At 35.0% G+C, this 20,216-nt stretch overlaps 1 protein-coding gene across 1 annotated transcript in view; it reads right to left on the reverse strand.

Annotated features, from left to right (window-relative positions):
* The window catches only part of HOOK1 (hook microtubule tethering protein 1), a 71,431-nt gene that overhangs the window by 40,970 nt on the left and 10,245 nt on the right, over positions 1-20,216 (reverse strand). The window contains exons 3-8 of the mRNA XM_047788868.1: positions 13,062-13,134; positions 10,050-10,100; positions 8,726-8,858; positions 3,021-3,088; positions 1,650-1,712; positions 419-502 (exon numbers count right to left, since the gene is read on the reverse strand). Of these exons, the coding sequence (XP_047644824.1) occupies positions 419-502; positions 1,650-1,712; positions 3,021-3,088; positions 8,726-8,858; positions 10,050-10,100; positions 13,062-13,134 (472 nt within the window). The remainder of the gene's footprint in view (positions 1-418; positions 503-1,649; positions 1,713-3,020; positions 3,089-8,725; positions 8,859-10,049; positions 10,101-13,061; positions 13,135-20,216) is intronic.

The following is a 20,216-nucleotide window of genomic DNA, read 5'->3' on the forward strand; positions in this document are numbered from 1 at the left end:
AAAATTATAAGATTCACATTTGACTATTCAAGCTTATAATGAATCTTTTCTCTCTTTTTTTGTCTTTTTAGGGCTGCACCTGCAGCACATGGAGGTTCCCGGGGTAGGGGTCGAACTGGAGCTATAGCCACTGGCCTACACCACAGCCACAGCAACGCAGGATCCGAGCCACATCTGCAACCTACACCACAGCTCAGGGCAATGCCGGATCCTTAAGCCACTGAGCAAGGCCTGGGACTGAACCCACATCCTCATGGATGACAGATTCATTTCCACTGAGCCATGACGGGAAATCCTAATGAACCCTTTCGATGGTCCCTCCATGAAATGAAACCCAACCTCCAAAACACTTTACCAATTAATTAACTAAAATAAAACCCTTGTAAATTTAAATGGGACATTATTCTCAGATCTGTACCTGCATATCTAATTCTTGACATCGCTGCCTAAGTTCTTCTTTTTCTGCTTGTGCTTCCTGTAGTTCTTCTAGAGCCCTTTTAAGCTGAAATTGAAAATGTTCCAATTCTTAATACATCACATTTTGACATAAATTGAAAAATATATTTTTACCACAATACATATATACACTGATGTTGGAAGTGGTTTTTAAATTTATTAACAAGTCTTAATATGTTGTTTTTGTATAAATATTAACAGAGTCTCATTACCATTTAAGTCCAAAGTCCTATAGAAATAAAATTTTACACAAATCCTTATGAAATATATAAAAAAAGTTTTAGAGGATGCACTATTTAATTTTATCACAGAAAAAAAATTTAGAACATGGCATTTTGGTTGGTTTTCTTTTCCTCTCTTTTTCGGCTGCATCTGTGGCATATGGCCATGCCCAGGCCAGGATTGAATCTGATCCACAGCTACGACCTATGCCACAGCTGCAGCAATACCATATCCCTTAACCCACAGTGCCAGGCCAGGGATCGAACCCATGCCACCTCAGAGACAATGCTGGATCCTTAACCCACTGTGCCAGAGTGGGAACTCCTAGAACACAGCATGTTTAAATTTAAAATTTTTATAGAAAAAAATTATTTTAAGTTGAAATACTTCTTGAGATGGCTGATGACACTCAAGGAAAGTCAGCTATTCAAATATGTAACAGGAAAAGGATTTGCTACATTTGCTTCTCCTCTTACCCATTCCCTTACAACCCAGATTGGGTTACACAGAGGAGAGTACCTTTTCCCCCATGTGAAACAATCATGGAAAACAGTCAGGGAAAGGAGCCTTGAGTACAAGGTCTCTGAGCTATTTCTTCAATATTAGAGGAGAGTAACTGTGACAAAAATTATATTACCTTATTAATTAGAATTTAGCAGAATTTTAAAAACTGTCTACTGTTTAATTGTGCAACTATATAGGATGGACCACATATGCATTAAGACTAGCAGAAGGTTCAATAACACTCAACTCTTCAAACATGATCATAAAAATCTATGGAGATTAATACTACTTGCATTCATGCAGGAATCCACAGTAATATTCAGTTGAGATCTTATAGAACCATCTACCTAAATTTCATGGAGGAAAATAATCTTGTATGTACTCTCCCAGGAAGCCTTTAAGATAGTAATTGACAAAGGAACTCTATCACTGCTTTCAACATTTTCCTCACATACTGAAATACTCACCTGTTGTTCTAATTCTCCAACAGCATCATTTGTAGGAGAGCTCAAAATTTCTTTACTCATCAACTAGAATTAAAATAATAAAATTAAGTACAATTAAATGATGTTTATGAAGTAAAAATATGTTTACCTGAAAGGAGAGTAAAATGCTTTAATTTTTCCTTGCCTTATTTGATACTCCTTATATTGTTCAAATAAAAAAATTATACAGGTTTAAGCTAAATAACACAACATTCAAGCATTATATTAGTGAGAAAATAACATGTGCTTGAAATATGGAGATATATTTAAAATATTTGTGTACTGAAAAATTATAATCCAAGTTCTAAAAGATGAATTACTAAATAAAACTAAACACATTAAATAATTAAAAATAATTCTCCTATAACATAAATTAACACTTTTAAAATACAGCTAAAGATGGAAGTGATATGACAAAGTTCCTAATTTGAGAAATTTTACAGGTAGGAATTACAATCATATGAAAAAAAGAATCCTATAAAATAACTTCTTGCATACAAAAGGAAGATTTATTTATATAGTGATGTTTTGAATTCAAATCAGCAATGCAAACTCAGAGTATACACACTTCTCAAGTCCCACATGCTGTCTTTCTCTAAGTCATGCCTCTTCCAAACTATGTTTTCCTCACTAACCCCCCACTCAACTTTCCTTCAGGCCACCTCTTCACTCCACTTCATCCCAGCCTTTTGATCTGATTTTAAGAATGAACATGCACTGAATGGATTCTGAATCTTTATGGTTCACCTTAGCTAACTAGACTGGCTTGAATCCAGCTTACCTGACTCTAAAACTGAATCATCACTCTATTTGCTCACAATTCTAACATTCTGAAAATACATGACACACACACGCACTTAAAAATTTCAGAAAAGACTGCCCTAACTGGCAAGAAAAAAACGGAAACCATAAAAAATTCCTATCTGGAAAGAGGCTGTTTATCCTACTTAGTTGAAGTTATTTAAAGGAACTTGACAGCATTAACTTTTTATGTGTTTGTTTTTGGCACATGCATGGCATGTAGAAGTTCTCTGGCCAGGGGAAAAACCCTTGCCACAGCAGCAACCGGAGCCACTGCAGTGACAATGCCAGATCCTTAACCCACCTGTGCCAAAAGAGAACTCCTAATTTAACTTTTAAAAAGCAGAGGTATTAAAATTAGGTTTGAAATTCTTACAAGAAATTTTTGGGGGGAAAAAAAAGAAAGGATTACACAACAGCCAAAGATAAGTAAACATGCTGCAAAAAGCTAGTTTATACAGTAGCAAGATATACATCCATAAAATTTATATGAACAGTTTTACATAATCTGGTTTTGGATTTTCATACATATGTGATCATGATACAACTTACCTCTTGAATAGCAGTCATGACCACATGTTGAACAGATTCTTCCAGTGTCATAATATTTTGAATATGTTCTATGATTAAAAAAAAAAATCAGATCTGAAAAAACCTACTCTTTATCCACAGTATTTTAGCCACTCAATTAACATAAAAGTTCATTTACTACACATAATTCTTTATGCAAGTACATTATTTTTCCATAAGAAATATGGCCATTGAAAGCAAATACATAGGACTGAAAATATTCATATAAGTATTTTTAAAATGTTTTAAAGAAAACCTTGGGAGTTCCTGTTGTGGCTCAGTGGGTTACAAAGCCAACTAGTATCCATCCATGAGGATGTAGGTTCAACCCCTGGCCTCGCTCAGTGGGTTAAGGATCCGGTGTTGCCATGAGCTGTGATGTAGGTCCCAGATGTGGCTCTGATCCTGCGTTGCTGTGGCTGTGGTGTAGGCTGGCAGCTGCAGATCCAACTCAACCCCTAGCCTAGGAACTTCCACATGCCGCTGGTATGACCCTGAAAAGCCAAAAAGAAAAAGAAAAGAAAACCTCTAATTTTCTTATAAGGAAGAAAAAGAGAAGAAATTACAATTAATCTTAAAAACTATTATGACAATTTTGTCTCGTTAAATATTCAGTACTATGGGATAAATTCACATGTTACAGGCATTCTAAAGAGACAGTGCAAAAGTCCAGTTTCAGACCACTCCAATAAAGCAAATTCCACAATAATGGGAGTCACGTGAATTTTTTTAGTTTCCCAGTATATAAAATAGTTTATTTACACAATACTGTAGTCTACTAAATAGCAATAGCATTATGTCTAAAAAAAAAACAACGTACATACTTTAATTAAAAATACTTTACTGCTAACGAAATGTTAAACATCATCTGAGACTTCAGAGAATGGTAATCTTTTTGTTTGTGTTAGTGTTGATGACTGCTGACAGAAGAGGGTGATGATGAAAGCCTTGGGTGGCGGTGGCGATTCCTTAAAATAAGACAACAGTGAAGTTGGCCACATCGATTGATTCTTTCTTCCACATATAATTTCTCTGCAGCATGTAATGCTGTCTGATAGCATTTTACGCACAGTAAAACGTCTTTCAAAACTGGAGTCAATCCTCTCAAATCCTGCTGCTGCTTCTAAGTTTAAGTAATTTCTAAATTCTTTGTTGTTGTTTCAACAATCTTCACAGCATCTTAACCAGGAGTGAATTCCATCTCAATAAACCACTTTCTTTGCTCATTTATAAGAAGCAATTCATTTGTTAACATTTTCTCATGAGATGGTAACAATTCAGTCATATCTTTAAGCTCTACTTCTAATTCTAGTTCTCATGCTATTTCTACCACATCTGCAGTTACTTCCTCCACTCGTTTTGAACCCCTTAAAGTCATCTATGAGAGCTGGAATCAGCCCAAACTCTTATTAATGTTGGTATTTTGATTTCATCCCAGGAATCATCTATTTTCCTAACGGCATCTAGAATGGTGAATCCTTTCCAGAAGGTTTTCAATGTACTTTGCCCAGATCCATCAGAACAATCACTATTTATGGCAGCTATATAGTCTTATAAAATGTATATCTTAAATATCAAGACATGAAAATCAAAACTATGTCTTCATTGATGGGTTGTGAAATCGATTGTTTTGTTAGCAGGTATGAAAACAACATTAATTTTGTCGAACCTCTCTATCAGAGCTCTTGGGGGACCAGGTGCATTGCCAGAGAGCAGTAATGTTTGAAATCTTTTTTTGTGAGAAGTATGTCTCCACAGTTGGCTTAAAATAGTAAACCATACTGTAAACAGATGTGCTGTCAGCCAGCCTTTGTTGTTCCATTTACAGCACAGAGTAGATTTAGCATAATTCTTAAGGTCCTAGGATTTCCAGGGCTGTAGATGAGCATTGGCTTCAACGTCAAGTCATCATCTCCACTAGCATGAGTCAGCCTGTTCTTTAGAGCCAGGCACTGACTTCCCTCTAGCTATGGAAGTCCTAGATGGCATCTTCTGCCAATAAAAGGCTGTTTTATCTATACTGAAAATCTGTTGTTTAGTATAGTCACCTTCATTAATGGTCTGAGCTACATCTTCTGGATAACTTGCTGTAGCTTCAACATCAGCACTTGTTGCTTCACCTTGCACTTTTATGTAATGGAGGAACAGTTTCTTATCTTAAACCTTATGAACAACCGAGAAAGGTTAGTTTCAAATCTTTCTTCTGTGGTATCCTCAATGCTCTCAGCCTTCACAGAACTGATGAGTTAGAGCCTTGGGTCTGGATTCAGCTTTGGCTTAAGCAGCTGGTTTGATCTTCTATCCAGACCACTAAAACCTTCTCTGTGTCACTGCTTTCAAATCATGGTGTGGTCACTGGAGTAGTGCTTTTCATTTCCTTTAAGAAGTTTCCTTCCCACTCACAATTTGGCTGTTTGGTAGAAGAGGCCTAGATTATGGCCTATCTTGACTTTTGATATGACTTCCTCACTAAGCTTGATCATTTCTAGCTTTTGATCTAAAGTGAGAGATATGTGACTTCTCCTTTCCCTTGAAGAGGCCTAATTTCAGTATTGCTGTGTATCAGGGATAGGGAGGTAGGGGAAGGGAAAGAGAAGAGGGAACAGCCGGTTGGCGGAACAGTCAGAACACATTTATGGCTTAGGTTTGCCATGGTAATATGGGTGCAGTTTATAGTACCACAAAACAACTACAAAAGTAACATCAAAAATCAAAAATCATGGGAGTTCCCGTCACGGCTCAGGGGTTAACGAATCCGACTAGGAACTATGAGGTGGTGGGTTCGATCCATGGCCTCGATCGGTGGGTTAAGGATCCGGCATTGCTGTGAGCTGTGGTGTATGTCACAGACCTGGCTCGGATCCTGCACTGCCGTGGCTCTGGCGTGGAAGCTACAGCTCCGATTAGACCCCTAGCCTGGGAACCTCCATATGCCGCAGGTGCAGCCCTAAAAGGACAAAAAGACAAAAAAAAAAAAAAAGATCAAAAATCATTGATCACAGGTCACCTTAATATAATAATTATGAAAAAGTGTGAAATAGAGTGAGAATTACCAAAATATGGTAATTCTTCAGAGACATGAATTCTTCAGAGACATGAAGTAAGCAAATGCTGTTAGAGAAACAGTGCAATAGACTTGCTGGACCCAAGGTTTCCTTGAACCTCCAATTTATGAGAAACACAATAAAGCAAAGCTCAACAAAATGAGGTATGCCTGTGCTCAATGAACTCTTAACATCTAAGCCCAGAAAGTTTCATTTTATCAGCTATTTAATTCATTTTAGGAAGGTTTTCAATGACGAAACATATATATATATATAGACTCCTGCAAATACCTACCTAACATACACCAAGTCTCACCTTAAGAGCAGCAACACACACACCTACACTCACAAATGTGGGAGTAGAGTAAGTTGATTCTCTCCCAGTCAAAAGAGTAGAATCATGAGAAGGTGTTTTTCATGTATTTACAGATATAAATTCATGTCAACTGTATGTTCTCAGCTAAACCAATTTTCCAAAAATTTTAAGGACTGATTACTTTTTAATGTATTTATTATTTTAATGATTCTTCTGGAAAACTTCTACAAGTTCTCTAAATCTATTTGTGAAGTTAAGTACTGGACAGAGATTCTGACAGATTGTGGTATCCACCTGACCACTAAATGCTATGGGGGTATGTGCAGGGGGGCAGAACTAACTAGAGGATGCACAAGCAATAGAATGATTTCCTTTAACTGGATTTTTTTTTTATGATTTTTCTTTTTTCCATTAGAGTTGGTTTACACTGTTCTGTCAATTTAACTGGATTTTTTGGATAATGAGGTATTTGTTTCAAGTCTGCTGAAAACTTCCTAAAAATTCTCTCTTTCCCCATCAAGATAAACAGGGTCCCATTAACCAAACTAGTTCATCCTTTCACCATTGAGACTATTTTGCAGTACTTTTGAATAGTTTTGAAAAAAACAATTCTCACCAAAAAGTATAATGATGTGGAAGTTGGTTTATATTGCAGATGTGTTTTGTTTCTAAATTTCAATTAAATTACTGTTTTTTTCCCATTTATCAGCTTACTCATACTTTAGAAAATAAATTCTATTAGATAATCCAAACATTTTTAATAATAAAAATAAAAAATAAAAATAAAAATAAAAAAAAAATTAAATTCTTTTTTCTTTATATTTACTGCTTGTTAAAACTTTATTTACATATCCAGCAATTTAATCTCTTTTTAATAAGATGAGGTCAAAACTGCCAAGTAATGCTTAGAACTAAATTATGAAAATACTATATACTATATCAAGACTTTTAGGTTGCAACAAAATTATAACTTAAAATATCAATTATAGCTTGGAATAGAAAGAACTTATTCACAACAGAAGACATGAGATAAAGGAATAGGTATTAAATAATACAAACAAAACTGAATCAAAGCCCAAAGTTGGTTCTTTACAGATGATGATTAAAACTAACAAAAATGCTAGAGTTAAGTAAAAAGATGTTATAAATAACTAGTTACTGAAATAGGAGAAAAGTATTAGATAGAAAAATAAAAAGGATTGCAATAATAGAAAATTGCTAATTTATAAATGATTTGTCAATTTACATTTAAAAATTTATAGGTGTTTCAACTTTCCACAAGAAATGTTTCTTACTTTCATTAAAAAAAAAACCCAAAACCTAATTAATACAAAGACCTTTGACATTATCTATGAGAAATAAAATTCTATGCAGAGGAACTGACTTGCCCTAGAAAAAAACAGCCAGTTAATAATAGAGGTGGACTAACATCAAAATTTTCTGATACCCAAATGCTTTTTATTGATAAACTGCAGTTGGTTTCATGTATTTCATTTTCTCCTCCCTGAATTAATTTTTATTTCATTTAGCTTGTCTGATATGCTCTTTTCATTAGTTAGATAATACTGAATGTGATGTCTAAGATTCTGGCGTATTTTATAAAATTCAGTATCCAATATTCTCCTATAAAGGTGACATCCTAAAATCAAGTTTGGATGAATCATTCAAAAATTATCAGCCAAAAATTTATCAAAAATTTTATCACCTACACTGATGAAAGCCCCTGAAAGTAGATCTTGGTCTGCTTAGTTTATCATTTTATTCTTTACATTCAACCAAAAATGTTCTTTTTGTACTCAGCAGGCTGTGGATCACTGTGTTTAGATATACCACCAGTACAGCACACCAATTACATTTCTAGCATCAGGCTGCTTAGAGGGTATGCTGGACAAGCTTTCTGCTCAAAAGCAAAGAATCTCATCTGAAGAAGCCTGGGTTATAATTTAGCAGCTGCATAATCATTTATGAAAAATCTGAATCAAACTCAAGTTCTATTTCTTACATGTGAAATAAACAATATATCAGATGAGTAAGTGCAACTTTTATTGAATATCCACTAAGTACTAAGCATTGAATATATTAAATTAAGCTAATTAAACTAAAATCATTTCATTTAGCCAGTGAATATGAATCTCAGAATCCAGGTACAATTAAGATACTGAAAATTTGTACCTTTTTAATGACAGAGCTGTGCTTGAATTCAGATCTGGCTTGCATTTCAGGGTGTTTTCTGGCAACTTGTAATAGTACTTTTTTATGCTATTTCCTACAGCAATGTAGATTGTTTCTAGAAAGTAGTCATCCTCAAAGGATTGAAATTCACTTACCTTGCTTCTTTTCACAGTTGACAGCACAACCTAAAATAAGCTGGAGCAACCTCCCAAGCTCCATAGAATCTGAACATTCAGTTATCTGGTTTAAATCAGGGATAAGTTCTTCAGAAATCTGTTGCCCCAAAAACTGTAGTGTTGAAAATAAATTAGATTACTCATTTATGTAGGCTACAGAGGATTTACTACATCTAATTATTACAAGGAAAATAAATTATAAATATGTTCATGAAATGACTCAGATAAATTAACAAATTATAAATCCACGATTATTGACTAAAAACAGTTAGCAAAGTTCAAGCAATCCCCCAAAATTTGAGAACCAACCAAAAGCAACTAAAACGGTTTTATATCAAATATCCTTTGGTCCCAATATCAGAGAGAGGAATTGTTTAAGAAGGCCCTGACCTGATCTATTACAATAAAACTTATGTCTTTCCCATAAAAATAAGCAGATTTACATTAAGTCAGAGAATATCCATAATATTTTGATATATGTTTGGTGAACATAAAACCACAAAATAAGCCATTATGATTTGACAAATGAACAATAAATCTAATGGATTAATCTTTACTAACCCTATTTTTTTTAAGATTTTTTTTCAAGTTACTAAAAAGTATTCTCGACTTTAAAAAAAAAAAAAGAGAGCTTCGAAGTGAGTTTTAAGCATTAATGAATTAAAAATTTTTAGTCCTAAAATTATTTGGAAAAAACTACAAGTTCAATTGTATGACAACTTAAAAAATAGAAACAAAATTCTTTAATGGCAAAAATCAAACCAAAAGCTTTCACACATTAAATAATAAACTTTCTTATATCAAATAATCCTACTAGAGAACTTGTTATGATGCTAAGAAAATAAAAACTACTCAAATAATGTACTATCTAATGTGACTTTAATACTACTTTATTTTGCATTTTCTTCCCCATTCACTCGCAACAACCATAATTTCATAGAATCTTTGCTGTTGTTTACACTGGAATATCAAAATAATGCTTTAAATAATCAATTTAACTAAAAGTTCTAATTTATAGCACTGCATAAAATCAAATTATATACAGATGAAAGTAAGTTTATTTGAGAAAATAATCAATTTAAAGAATATCAATATAGAAACATTATTTACAAATCAATGCATTAAGTTTTAGCCCTTTTATGTTCACAAAATGTGAGTGTTCTAAAAATGTAAAAAATAATATATTCCAACTAGGAATTACATTCTACTAAAATGTTATAAATGAAAAGTCAAGTCATTTTTAGTGTTGATATAATTATCATGAAGTATTTCATATTTGAAGAAAGTCATATGATTTTCATACCTCATTATAATAACTCATAATTCCTTGAAGTACCTTCTTTAAATTACTAGCCTAATGGAGGAAAGAAATAATTAAGTAAATCATTTAATATTAATAATGAGAGAAAAAGAAATGTATGTCAAGGTGGAAGACAGTAACGACTTCCCCTGATAAAAACGACAGCAACAACATCATATATTAGAGTTCTACTAATACAAACACATAATTTTTAACTGTCAAAGCTTCATTCAGAGTCTGATTAAAATGTCTTCATGCTTACACAGTTTAGCCAGAATAATTCTATTTAAAGTGAGCCACAACAAATTCAAGTAACAACTTAAAAGATTTAGCTACAAGCACGTTCACTTTCAGTCATGAGTTGAGTATATGGGTTGAGACTTACTCTGTGCCACAAATAACTAGAAAATAGGACAAAATATAAGGGACGTTGTTTTCAAGCTTTAGCACAAAGACAATAATAAAACACTAGTTTCTGAGAGAAGGAAAACTAAAAGCATGCACTCTACACTACTCTAAGATTTCCTCTAGGGACAATATTCGTACCATGGCATAGGGAGGTGAAAACTAAACAAAGCCTGTGTTCTCTGGAGTTGAGAAGATAGGCACCAGAAGTTCAGTAAAGTCAAGGTAGTTGGAATTTGCATGACGGATAAATGAAGAGCTGAAAGCTATGGAGAAAAAGAGCTCCAGAAATCTGCATAGTAGTTCCGTTGACACTTTGGCTGAATACTAATTTGCATGTACATGGATGAAACTCGATGAAATTAAACAAAAATAATTCCCAAAAAAACCAACAATCCAAGGAGTTATAAACTGAATAACTACTGAAGACTGCACAGGGCCAGAAACTGTTGAAATTCCCACCAGCCAGAGCAAGGAGACCATGACCGTGCTGTATGGACAAACATTCACTAAAGACGCCAAAAAGGTCACAACTTAGCAGTGAGTCCAATCTAGCCCTAGAGGAGAAAATAACTCTAGAGTTGCCTCCCATTGCCCCATACCTTTGAAAGGATTAAACTGATGCACAATTATCTCAACTACCTGTAAGAACAAAGTCCAACACTCTTTAAAGGAATACAAAAAACCCAGCACTCACAATAAAATTCACACTATCTAGCATCCAATAAAAAATTACCACACATGTGAAGAAGCAGGAATATGTGGACTATAATGAGGAGAAAATTCAGTCAATAGAAACAAGCCCAAAAATGAAAGACAACACAATTAGAAGAAAATAATGTTAAAGCTGCTAGTTTAAAATGTTCAAGGATTTAAATAACAGAAATGTAAGAAAATATTTTTTTTTAAAAAAAGAACTAAATAAAGAGATTGTCAATGGATAAAAAAGTAAGACCTACTAGGTGTTCATATCACTTTCAACATAAACACACAGACTAAAGAAGAGAAAAAGATATACTTAGCAAAAATAATCATAACGTAACTGGAGTGGCTACACTAGTATCACACAAATTTTAAACTTCTAAACAAGAAATACTACCAGGGATCAAGAAAGTTATTTCATAATGATTAGTAGATACATTCATCAAGAAAACATAAAACTTAGTGCATATAAACTAGATAACACAGATTCAAATTACATGATTAAAAAATTAGTAGACTTCAAAGAAGAAACTGACAAATCCATAGTCATCATTAAAGATTTGAGGACTCCTCCTTCCTTAATTGATAGCATAATCAGACAGAAAATCAATAAATATATAAAAGATGCAAACAGTACTATCAACAAAGCTGGAATAATTCATATATGTAGAACTGCAGAATACATGTTGCTTTTAAGTGCATATGGAATATTCATCAAGAGAGACTACATATTAGGTTATAAAATAAGTCTCAGTAAATGTAAAAGAATTCAGAGTATGTTCTCAAACTAAAATGGAATTAAATTAGAAATTAATAAATAAAAGAAAGATGCATAGAAAATCCTCAAATATTAGAATATGAGGAGTTCCCTTTGTGGCTCAGTGGTTAATGAATCCGACTAGGAACAATGAGGTCATGGGTTCGATCCCTGGCCTTGCTCAGTGGGTTAAGGATCCAGCATTGCAGTTAGCAGTGGTGTAGGTCGAAAACACGGCTTGGATCCTGCATTGCTGTGACTGTGGCGTAGGCCAGGGCTGGTTCTGATTAGACCCCTAGCCTGGGAACTTCCATATGCTGCAGGTGTGGCCTTAGAAAAGACAAAAAAAAAAAAAAGAATTTAAAATGTCTACTTCTAATCTATCTAAGCGTTAAAAGAAAAATCACAAGGGAAATTACCAAATACTTTAAACTAAATGTGTCAAAATGTGTGGGATGTGGCTAAGGCAACCATTCGGGAAAAATGCTTAAAGCTGATGACTGAGAAGCAAGAACAGTAGATGCAGAGAAGAAATAATAAAGATCATAAAGGAAATTGATAAAATAGAAAAGAAAAGCTAGTTCTTTGGGGAAAAAATTTTTAAAAAATGAAAAAACCAAGCCAGATTTATGAAGAAAGAAAATATAAAGAACAAAAATTACCAATGTTAGAAAAGGAAAGAACAGAAATAATTCAAACATCCATCAACAAGCAAATGGCTAAGCAAATTGTAGTAAATCAGTGTAATGAAATACTCCTTGGCAAAAAAAATAATTACTAATACAGGCAACAAGGATGAGTCTCAGAAACATTATACTGAGTAAAAGAAAACCAAAGAGCACGTAATGTCTGATCCCATTTTTTATGGAACTCTAGAAGTGGCATCTATAGGGACAGAAAGAAGATCCGTGGCCACTTGGGGCCAAGTCAGGAGGAAGGACTAATTGGGAAGCGGCATAGATTCATGTTTTGGGTTAATGGAAATGTTCTGTAGCTAATTATGACAGTGTAAGAACATACAAAAGTGTCAAAATCCAAACTATACACAATAAAATATACCCTTCAGTTAATTTAAAAAAGACGACTTAGGCCCAGTGCTTGTTTTAGAACCACTGCTGGGATCAAGTACTTCTAGCATCCGTTCTGCATACCTTTATTCTCCAGTTGTCACCAATATCCTCTTTAATTCGGCTTAACCAAGATTCATTGAACCAAGCCATATCGCTACAACAAAAGTACAAATGCTGAATATTAAAACCTTTTTATTACATGGAAATTATCAAATTTAATCAGTAGAGAAAGTTATTTTCCAACTTAAAGTCTGTCCTCAATAAGTCCAGTAAATATTTAACTCATTGAGTTTTTTGGTTTTTTCTCAGGGTTTCTTTTGGAATTTCTCATTATGAATTAAGTCAAGAACTCTTCAATTTAACACACATTTACTAAGTATCTCATACTGGACACCCCAGTAGCAGAGAGATGTAAAAGTCCCAATCAAAAAGGGAAAAAAAGAAAACGATTTGATGTGCCTATTATGTATCAAGCACTGTGCTTCATGTTCTTCCATGTTACTTCATTTAAATATCATAGTAACTTGGTAAAGGACCTATTATCCCCAATCTTACTCCTCAATGAACTGAGGATAAAACAGTATTTGCTCCAAGATATACTAGTACATGGAAAAATGTAGTAATAATTTGTAAAGTTAAGTCCTACATTGATGCTGAAGGCCAAGAGAAAAAATTGTTAGGTCAAATTTTTATGCATTTAATAATAAGGTCTTTAACAATAGCATCTGACTACAGTGAACTCTAATAATATACTCAATTCTAAACAAATACTTAGGTGCTTCATCTGAGTAAGGAATTGAAGATTAATAGAAGATGAATAATTTCTTATCTTGATTCTTAGAGAAATGGCTATTAAAAGGAGAAAGTAAAGAGCACAAATAACCATACTCAAAGGACAATGTGATAAATGCTTTAAGCAGCAGGAAATCACGGAACAGGACGTCCTGTTGTGGTGCAGGGGAAACAAATCTGACTAGCACCTATGAGGATGCGGGCTCAATCCCTGGCCTCACTCAGTGGGTCAAGGATCCAGTAGTGCTGTGGCTGTGGTGTAGGACAACAGCTATAGCTTTTATTCGACCCCTAGTTTGGGAACTTCCACATGCTGTGAATGTGGCCCTAAAAAAAAAAAAAAGAAAGAAAGAAAGAAAAAGAAATCACAGAATAGTAATGCTAGAAGAGGTTTTAGAGGTCTTTGCTAAATTTGTACTTTACGGTTAAGCTAACTAAAGTGAGGGAAAAGAGATTCTTACCAAGGCAGTATTCTGAATTCCAAAATGCAAAGCTGAGGGAGTTCCCACTGTGGCTCAGCTGTAACAAACCTGACTAGTATCCATAAGGATGTGGGTCTGATCCCTCACTTCACTCAGTGGGTTAAGAACTAGTGTTGCCATGAGCTGTTGTGTAGATTGCAGATGTGGCTCAGATCCTACATTGCTGTGGCTGTGGCATAAGCCAGCAGCTCCAGCTCCAACTCCGATTTGACCCCGAGCTTGGGAACTTCCATATGCTACAAGTGCAGCCCTAAAAAGTGAGGGAAAAAAAAAACTGAAACTAGAAAACAGTGCCTAGCTTTTCAGAAATCATGCTGCCTCAGATGTGCTAATCAGAAGATATCACTTCTGACAGGAATAACCAGAAATGGTTTCAACACTTTCAATTCATTTATTGGAATCTGTAACCATTTTCTTTTGAGCAAATTAATATTCACTATTCGCAACTTTTCTCAGATACTAAGGCTATAATTACCAAAATAACTTGGCTAAGTGCATAAATAATATTTCTAACCAGGTATTTACCAGAAAAGACTGAATTCATCTAATGAATCAAAATTCTCAAAGTAAATTTACATTTTTTTGACATCAGATTAAGTAACAGGAATGACAACTATGATGGTTAATTTTATGTGTCAATTTGGCAGAACCAGAGTACCCATATATTGGTCAAATACGCTTGGCTGTCGTAGTGATCAATATATTTTCTATGAGATTAACATTTAAATCAGTAGACTTTGAGTAAAGCTGATAACCCTCCATAATGTGAGTGGGTCTCATCCAATCAGTTGAAGGCCTGAAGAAAAACTGACCTCCACTGAGAAAAAGGAAATTCTCCCAGCAGACTGCCAGTGGAATACAGCTGCAACATCAGCTTGGCCCCAGATCTGCTGGCCTACCTATTCTGTGGATGTTTTGAGTTGCAAGCCTACACAATCGCATGAGCCAATTTCTTAAATCTCTTTCTTATCCTGTAGGGATGTATGTGTGTGTGTTTGTACACACTATTGTATATACACACATTTTATTGGTTTTATTCCTTTGGAGTACTATGACTACTACACCAGTCTTCTAAGTTACCCTTAAAAAAAGCTTCATATATGATTCCATAATTCTGTAATTCCATTGTAATTACCTTCAGAAAATGGATCTGGAGATAACCTCTTTTAATGCTCCCTCCTGCATTCCTACTTGTCTTCCTTCCCTTCTCAAGTCAACTTCAACCCTATTTCTTAGAGTCTGCTCAGGCTGCTATAGCAAAATATCATAGACTGGATGGCTTAAACAACTGAAATTTATTTCTCACAGTTCTGGAGGCTAGAAAGCCCAAAATCAAGATGCTAGCAAGGCAGGTTTCATTCTGAGATCTCTTCTCTTGACTTAAAGGTGCCACCAACTTGGTGTGTGTTCACATGACCTCTTCTCTGTATATGTTTATAGACAAAATGTCTCCAAATTCTCTTCTAATAAGGAGTTTAATCCTGCTGGATCATAGCCTTGCTCTTATGACCTCGTTTAATTACTTCCTTAGAAGCCCCAACTCGAATACAGTTACAGTGGGAGTCAGGGTTTGAACACACAAATTTCGAAGAGATATAAGCATTCTGTTGGTAATATGCTAACGGAGAAATACTTTCTAACTTCTCCATAAAAACGTATCTCTTGCTCCCTTTCTTATAAACAAATTCATCCTTCTCGAGCAATGATAATGGCAGCCAACTTTTCCCATTAGTAAACCTGATATCCAATCTCAGAACATATCCTTCTTTCTGCTTTTTTTGCACTGCCACACCTACATGCCTTAAATAGGCGTTTGGCTGCAAAAACTAGCTCCTTTTTTCTAGTACTTCCCAGAACTTCAATGAAATTAAAGAGACACCAAATAAGAAGGGAACATAAAACTAAGGAAGTGAAATGTGGTGCAACTGTTTTCTAAATAAAAGTTAAGTAAGACATACTACATGATCATTTTCTAACTCCACCCATGGTAGTTGTCTTCACAATTTTACCAACTAAATACAGGTAATAATAAATGCTTACTGGTTACTAGATACAGCATAGGTGTGTTGCTTCAATGGACACCCTGAGACCACTCTTCTTAAATAATCAAAAGGTCTTCTGCACTGAACACATCAGATTGTGATCTGCACTTTGTACATGTATATCTGACCTTTCATTTATTAACACCCCAAAGTCAAAATCTATCAGGAGGAGTTCAAGGTATTAGACCTCAATCATTACAGCTGGCTGAGGGCAGTGATTTAGTCAGACCAAAGTGATAAAAATCTGAGCTTTGCTATTTTACTCATTATTTGATTTTACAAAAGTCATGTTACCTCTATAGACCTCTACTTCCTCATCTATAAACTGAGAATAAAAAGTAATGTCACAGAACAGTAAAAATAAAATGAAGTATCATATGTGCAGGGTATACAACAATGTTTGACATTTAGTAAATACTCAGATGTTGGCTGCAATGATTTATTATTTTAAGTGCTCAAATATCTACTAAATGAATCAATGAATGAACAATTAAGTGCATAATACTTGAGGTCTCTAGATATTCTACATTCTCTGCCTCATTCTTCTCCCTCTTGTAAAAATGTCTAATCAAAGGCAATAGAAAAAAAAGCAGAGACGTTATCTGGTGCTTAAAGTGACAAAGCTAAGCTTTTCTTTTGGGGGAAATAGCATGCACTATTCATAGCTGTTATAGGTTGAATTATGTCCCCCAAAAAGATATGTTCAAGGCCTAACCCCAGGTACCTGTGAATGTGACCTTATTTGGAAATAGGGCCTTAAAGATGTAATCAAGACAAGAGGTAGTCATACTAAACTAGGGCAGCCCCCAATCCATCGTGACTGGCGTCCTTCTGAGAAAAGGAGAGAGGACACAGACACAGAGGGAAGAGAGAGACAGAGACTGCAGTTCTGATGCCACAAACTAAGGGATGCCTGGGGCTACCAGAGACTAGAAGCAGCAAGGAAGGATCCTGACTTAGAGGTTTTAGAGGGAGCACGGCCCAGCCAATACCTTGACATAGGACTTCTAATCTCGTGAACTTTGAAAGAACACATTTTTGTTGTTTTAAACCACTCAATCTATGGCACTTTGTTATGGAAACTCCAGGAAACTAAAACAATTGTAGTTATAGGTTTTTCCCCATGTATTTTTAAAATAACAACAGTTTCTACATTTTAAAAAAGAGATACATATTACGTATTCAAACTAAAGATAACTATTAAAGAACTGTGGAATCTGAGTAATAATTCCTTGACTTACCAAAGTCATATACTTTGGGAACTGATTTTTAAGATTTTATTATTCGAAGCATAACTGCCTCAGGTAAATAAAGAATTTTTCATTAAATTTTGCTTTCCTTTTTTTGTTTGTTTTTGGGGTCTTGGTTTTTTTTTTTTTTTCAGGATTTATGTACACCATGGTGACCATAGTTAACAAGACTTTATTGTATATTTGAAAGTTGCTAAGAGTATATCTTAGAAATTCTCACCCGCAAAACCACAATGAAACAAAAAGGTTACTATGTGAGGTGAGGATATGTTAACTACATTTTTGTGGTAATCATTTTACTATATATACATACGGAAAATAATTGTGTTGCACACCTTAAATTTCCACAAGGTTGTATGTTAATTGTAATCTCAATAAAGCTGGAAGGACAAAACGAAACAAAAACAATATAGGAGCATGCAGAATGTTAACCAACACAATCAGCAGGCATTTTTTTCTTATTCTCTTCTACAGGGTTTAATTAGCAGAGAATTAGATGTCAAATACTGCATTTACAGTAAGATATATTTTGTAGAAAAGAAGATTAACACCCATATCGGTTAAAAAAAGTGAAGTACTAAAAAAATTAGCTGACCATATAGAAGGCATTCAATCTAAATATTTTTAAATAGCAATTTTTTTGTTAGGACATTGACATTTAGGAGTTTTCATTCATGGCTCACTGGGTTAAGGATCTGCCCAGGACCTTCTGTATACTGTGGGTGCAGTAAAAAAAAAAAGTATTGATATTTATATACACAAAATATGCATACATATATGTGTGTATATTCACATACATATGCATACATATTTGTATTTTTATGTGTGATCTCTACATTGTGTGTTATGTGAGCTACTGCTCTCTCTATGCAAATTATACACAGGATGGCAAGATTCTACTTGTAAACAAGTAAGCCTGGAGTTCCTGTTGTGGCTCAGCGGTTAACGAATCCGACTAGGAACCATGAGGTTGCGGGTTCGATCCCTGCCCTTGCTCAGTGGGTTAAGGATCCGGCGTTGCCGTGAGCTGTGGTGTAAGTTGCAGACGCGGCTTGGATCCCACATTGCTGTGGTTCTGGCGTAGGCCAGTGGCTACAGCTCCAATTCGATCCCTAGCCTGGGAACCAACATATGCTGCAGGAGCGGCCCAAGAAATGGCAAAAAAAAAGACATAAACAAGTAAGCCTGATGGGTTTAATCACCACAAACAATAAGCCTCTTTAAATCTGTTACTAACAGCATTTTAATACATTTTATTAGTAGATGTACTTCCTTAAAAAGCAAGGATAACTTCTTCAGGGATAACTTTGATGTGATTTGATGTAAATCACAACAGTCAATGATGCAATACAAAATAAACTGTAACATATATTAAAAAGTGCTTTGAGGCGTCAAAGAAATAAGGCAAAATTTGCCCTTTTAGCAGGAATATGATACACTGACCCAACTAGGGGAAAATGTATGTTCTCAGTTTCACTCTATGGATCCAGACTTCTGAAAAGCTGGCCAAACTGGAAGGAGGTTCAAAAGGAAAAATACACTTACATTGGTTCTCATATGATAAGGAGTCTTAGACATCTAAATACATGCCAAAAAAAAAAAAAAAAGGCAAATGAAGCAAAAAAGAGGTTTAGGCCCAATTTTAGATCACTGTCATTTGTTTTATAAAGAAACAGCTCTTTTTCTTTCATGAAGAAAGAGACTTTCTGACTGGTTGGCTCTTTCATTATTCCTGCAGAAAAGCTATAAAAAGATAGTAACAGACAAATGAGAGAACAAAAAGAAAAAAAAATCAGACTGAGGATCAGCAATAAAAACAGAATCTAACACATGCAAAAATGAGTTGGTGATAAAGGATACAGTTTAACTAAAACTGACCTGAGCCTACTCTAAACATCTGGTATAGGGCTAGTGTATAGGCGGTCAAAGAGCCATACACATCACTGTGTAACGGTAAAAATGGGTCTCACCTTACTGTACTGTGGTATATATAAAGCTTTAAAGACACTTGGCTACATAGAGATGGTATCTTTGGATGGCACTTTGAAGTGAGTAAACATACACCAGGCTTCCATCTATACCAATTATACTGCAGCTACATCTACTCCAACACCCACAACAATGGGAAAGGACAAGGTCATACATCCTAACAACAAAAACGATGACTTTCCCATAAAATCAAGAAAGGTCCACGTTCAGAAGTCTAGTTCTGACCAATTAAATCACTCTGAATAAATAAATCAGAGTATAAATAAATAAAACAAGAAAATTTTTTTTTCCTTAGAGCCACACCTGCAACATATTGACGTTTCCTGGCTAGGGGTCAAACTGGAGCTGCAGCTGCTGGCCTACGCCACAGCAACAGCAACTTCGGATCTGAGCCTTGTCTTGTCCGCAACCTACACCACAGCTCACAGCAACGCCAGATCCTTAACCCACTGAGTAAGATCAGGGATCGAACCCACATCTTCATGTATACTAGTCAGGTTCGTTAACAACTAAGCAATGACAGAAACACCAAGAAACATTTTTAAGGAGTTCCCGCTATGGCTTGTCAGGTTGAGGACACAACACTGTCTCTGTGAGGATGCAGGTTCAATCCCTGGCCTCATTCAGTGGGTAAAGGATATGGTGTTGCCACAAGCTGTGGCATAGGCCTCAGCTGCAGCT

This window comes from Phacochoerus africanus, chromosome 8 (assembly GCF_016906955.1).
Source record: "Phacochoerus africanus isolate WHEZ1 chromosome 8, ROS_Pafr_v1, whole genome shotgun sequence".
NCBI lineage: Eukaryota > Metazoa > Chordata > Mammalia > Artiodactyla > Suidae > Phacochoerus > Phacochoerus africanus.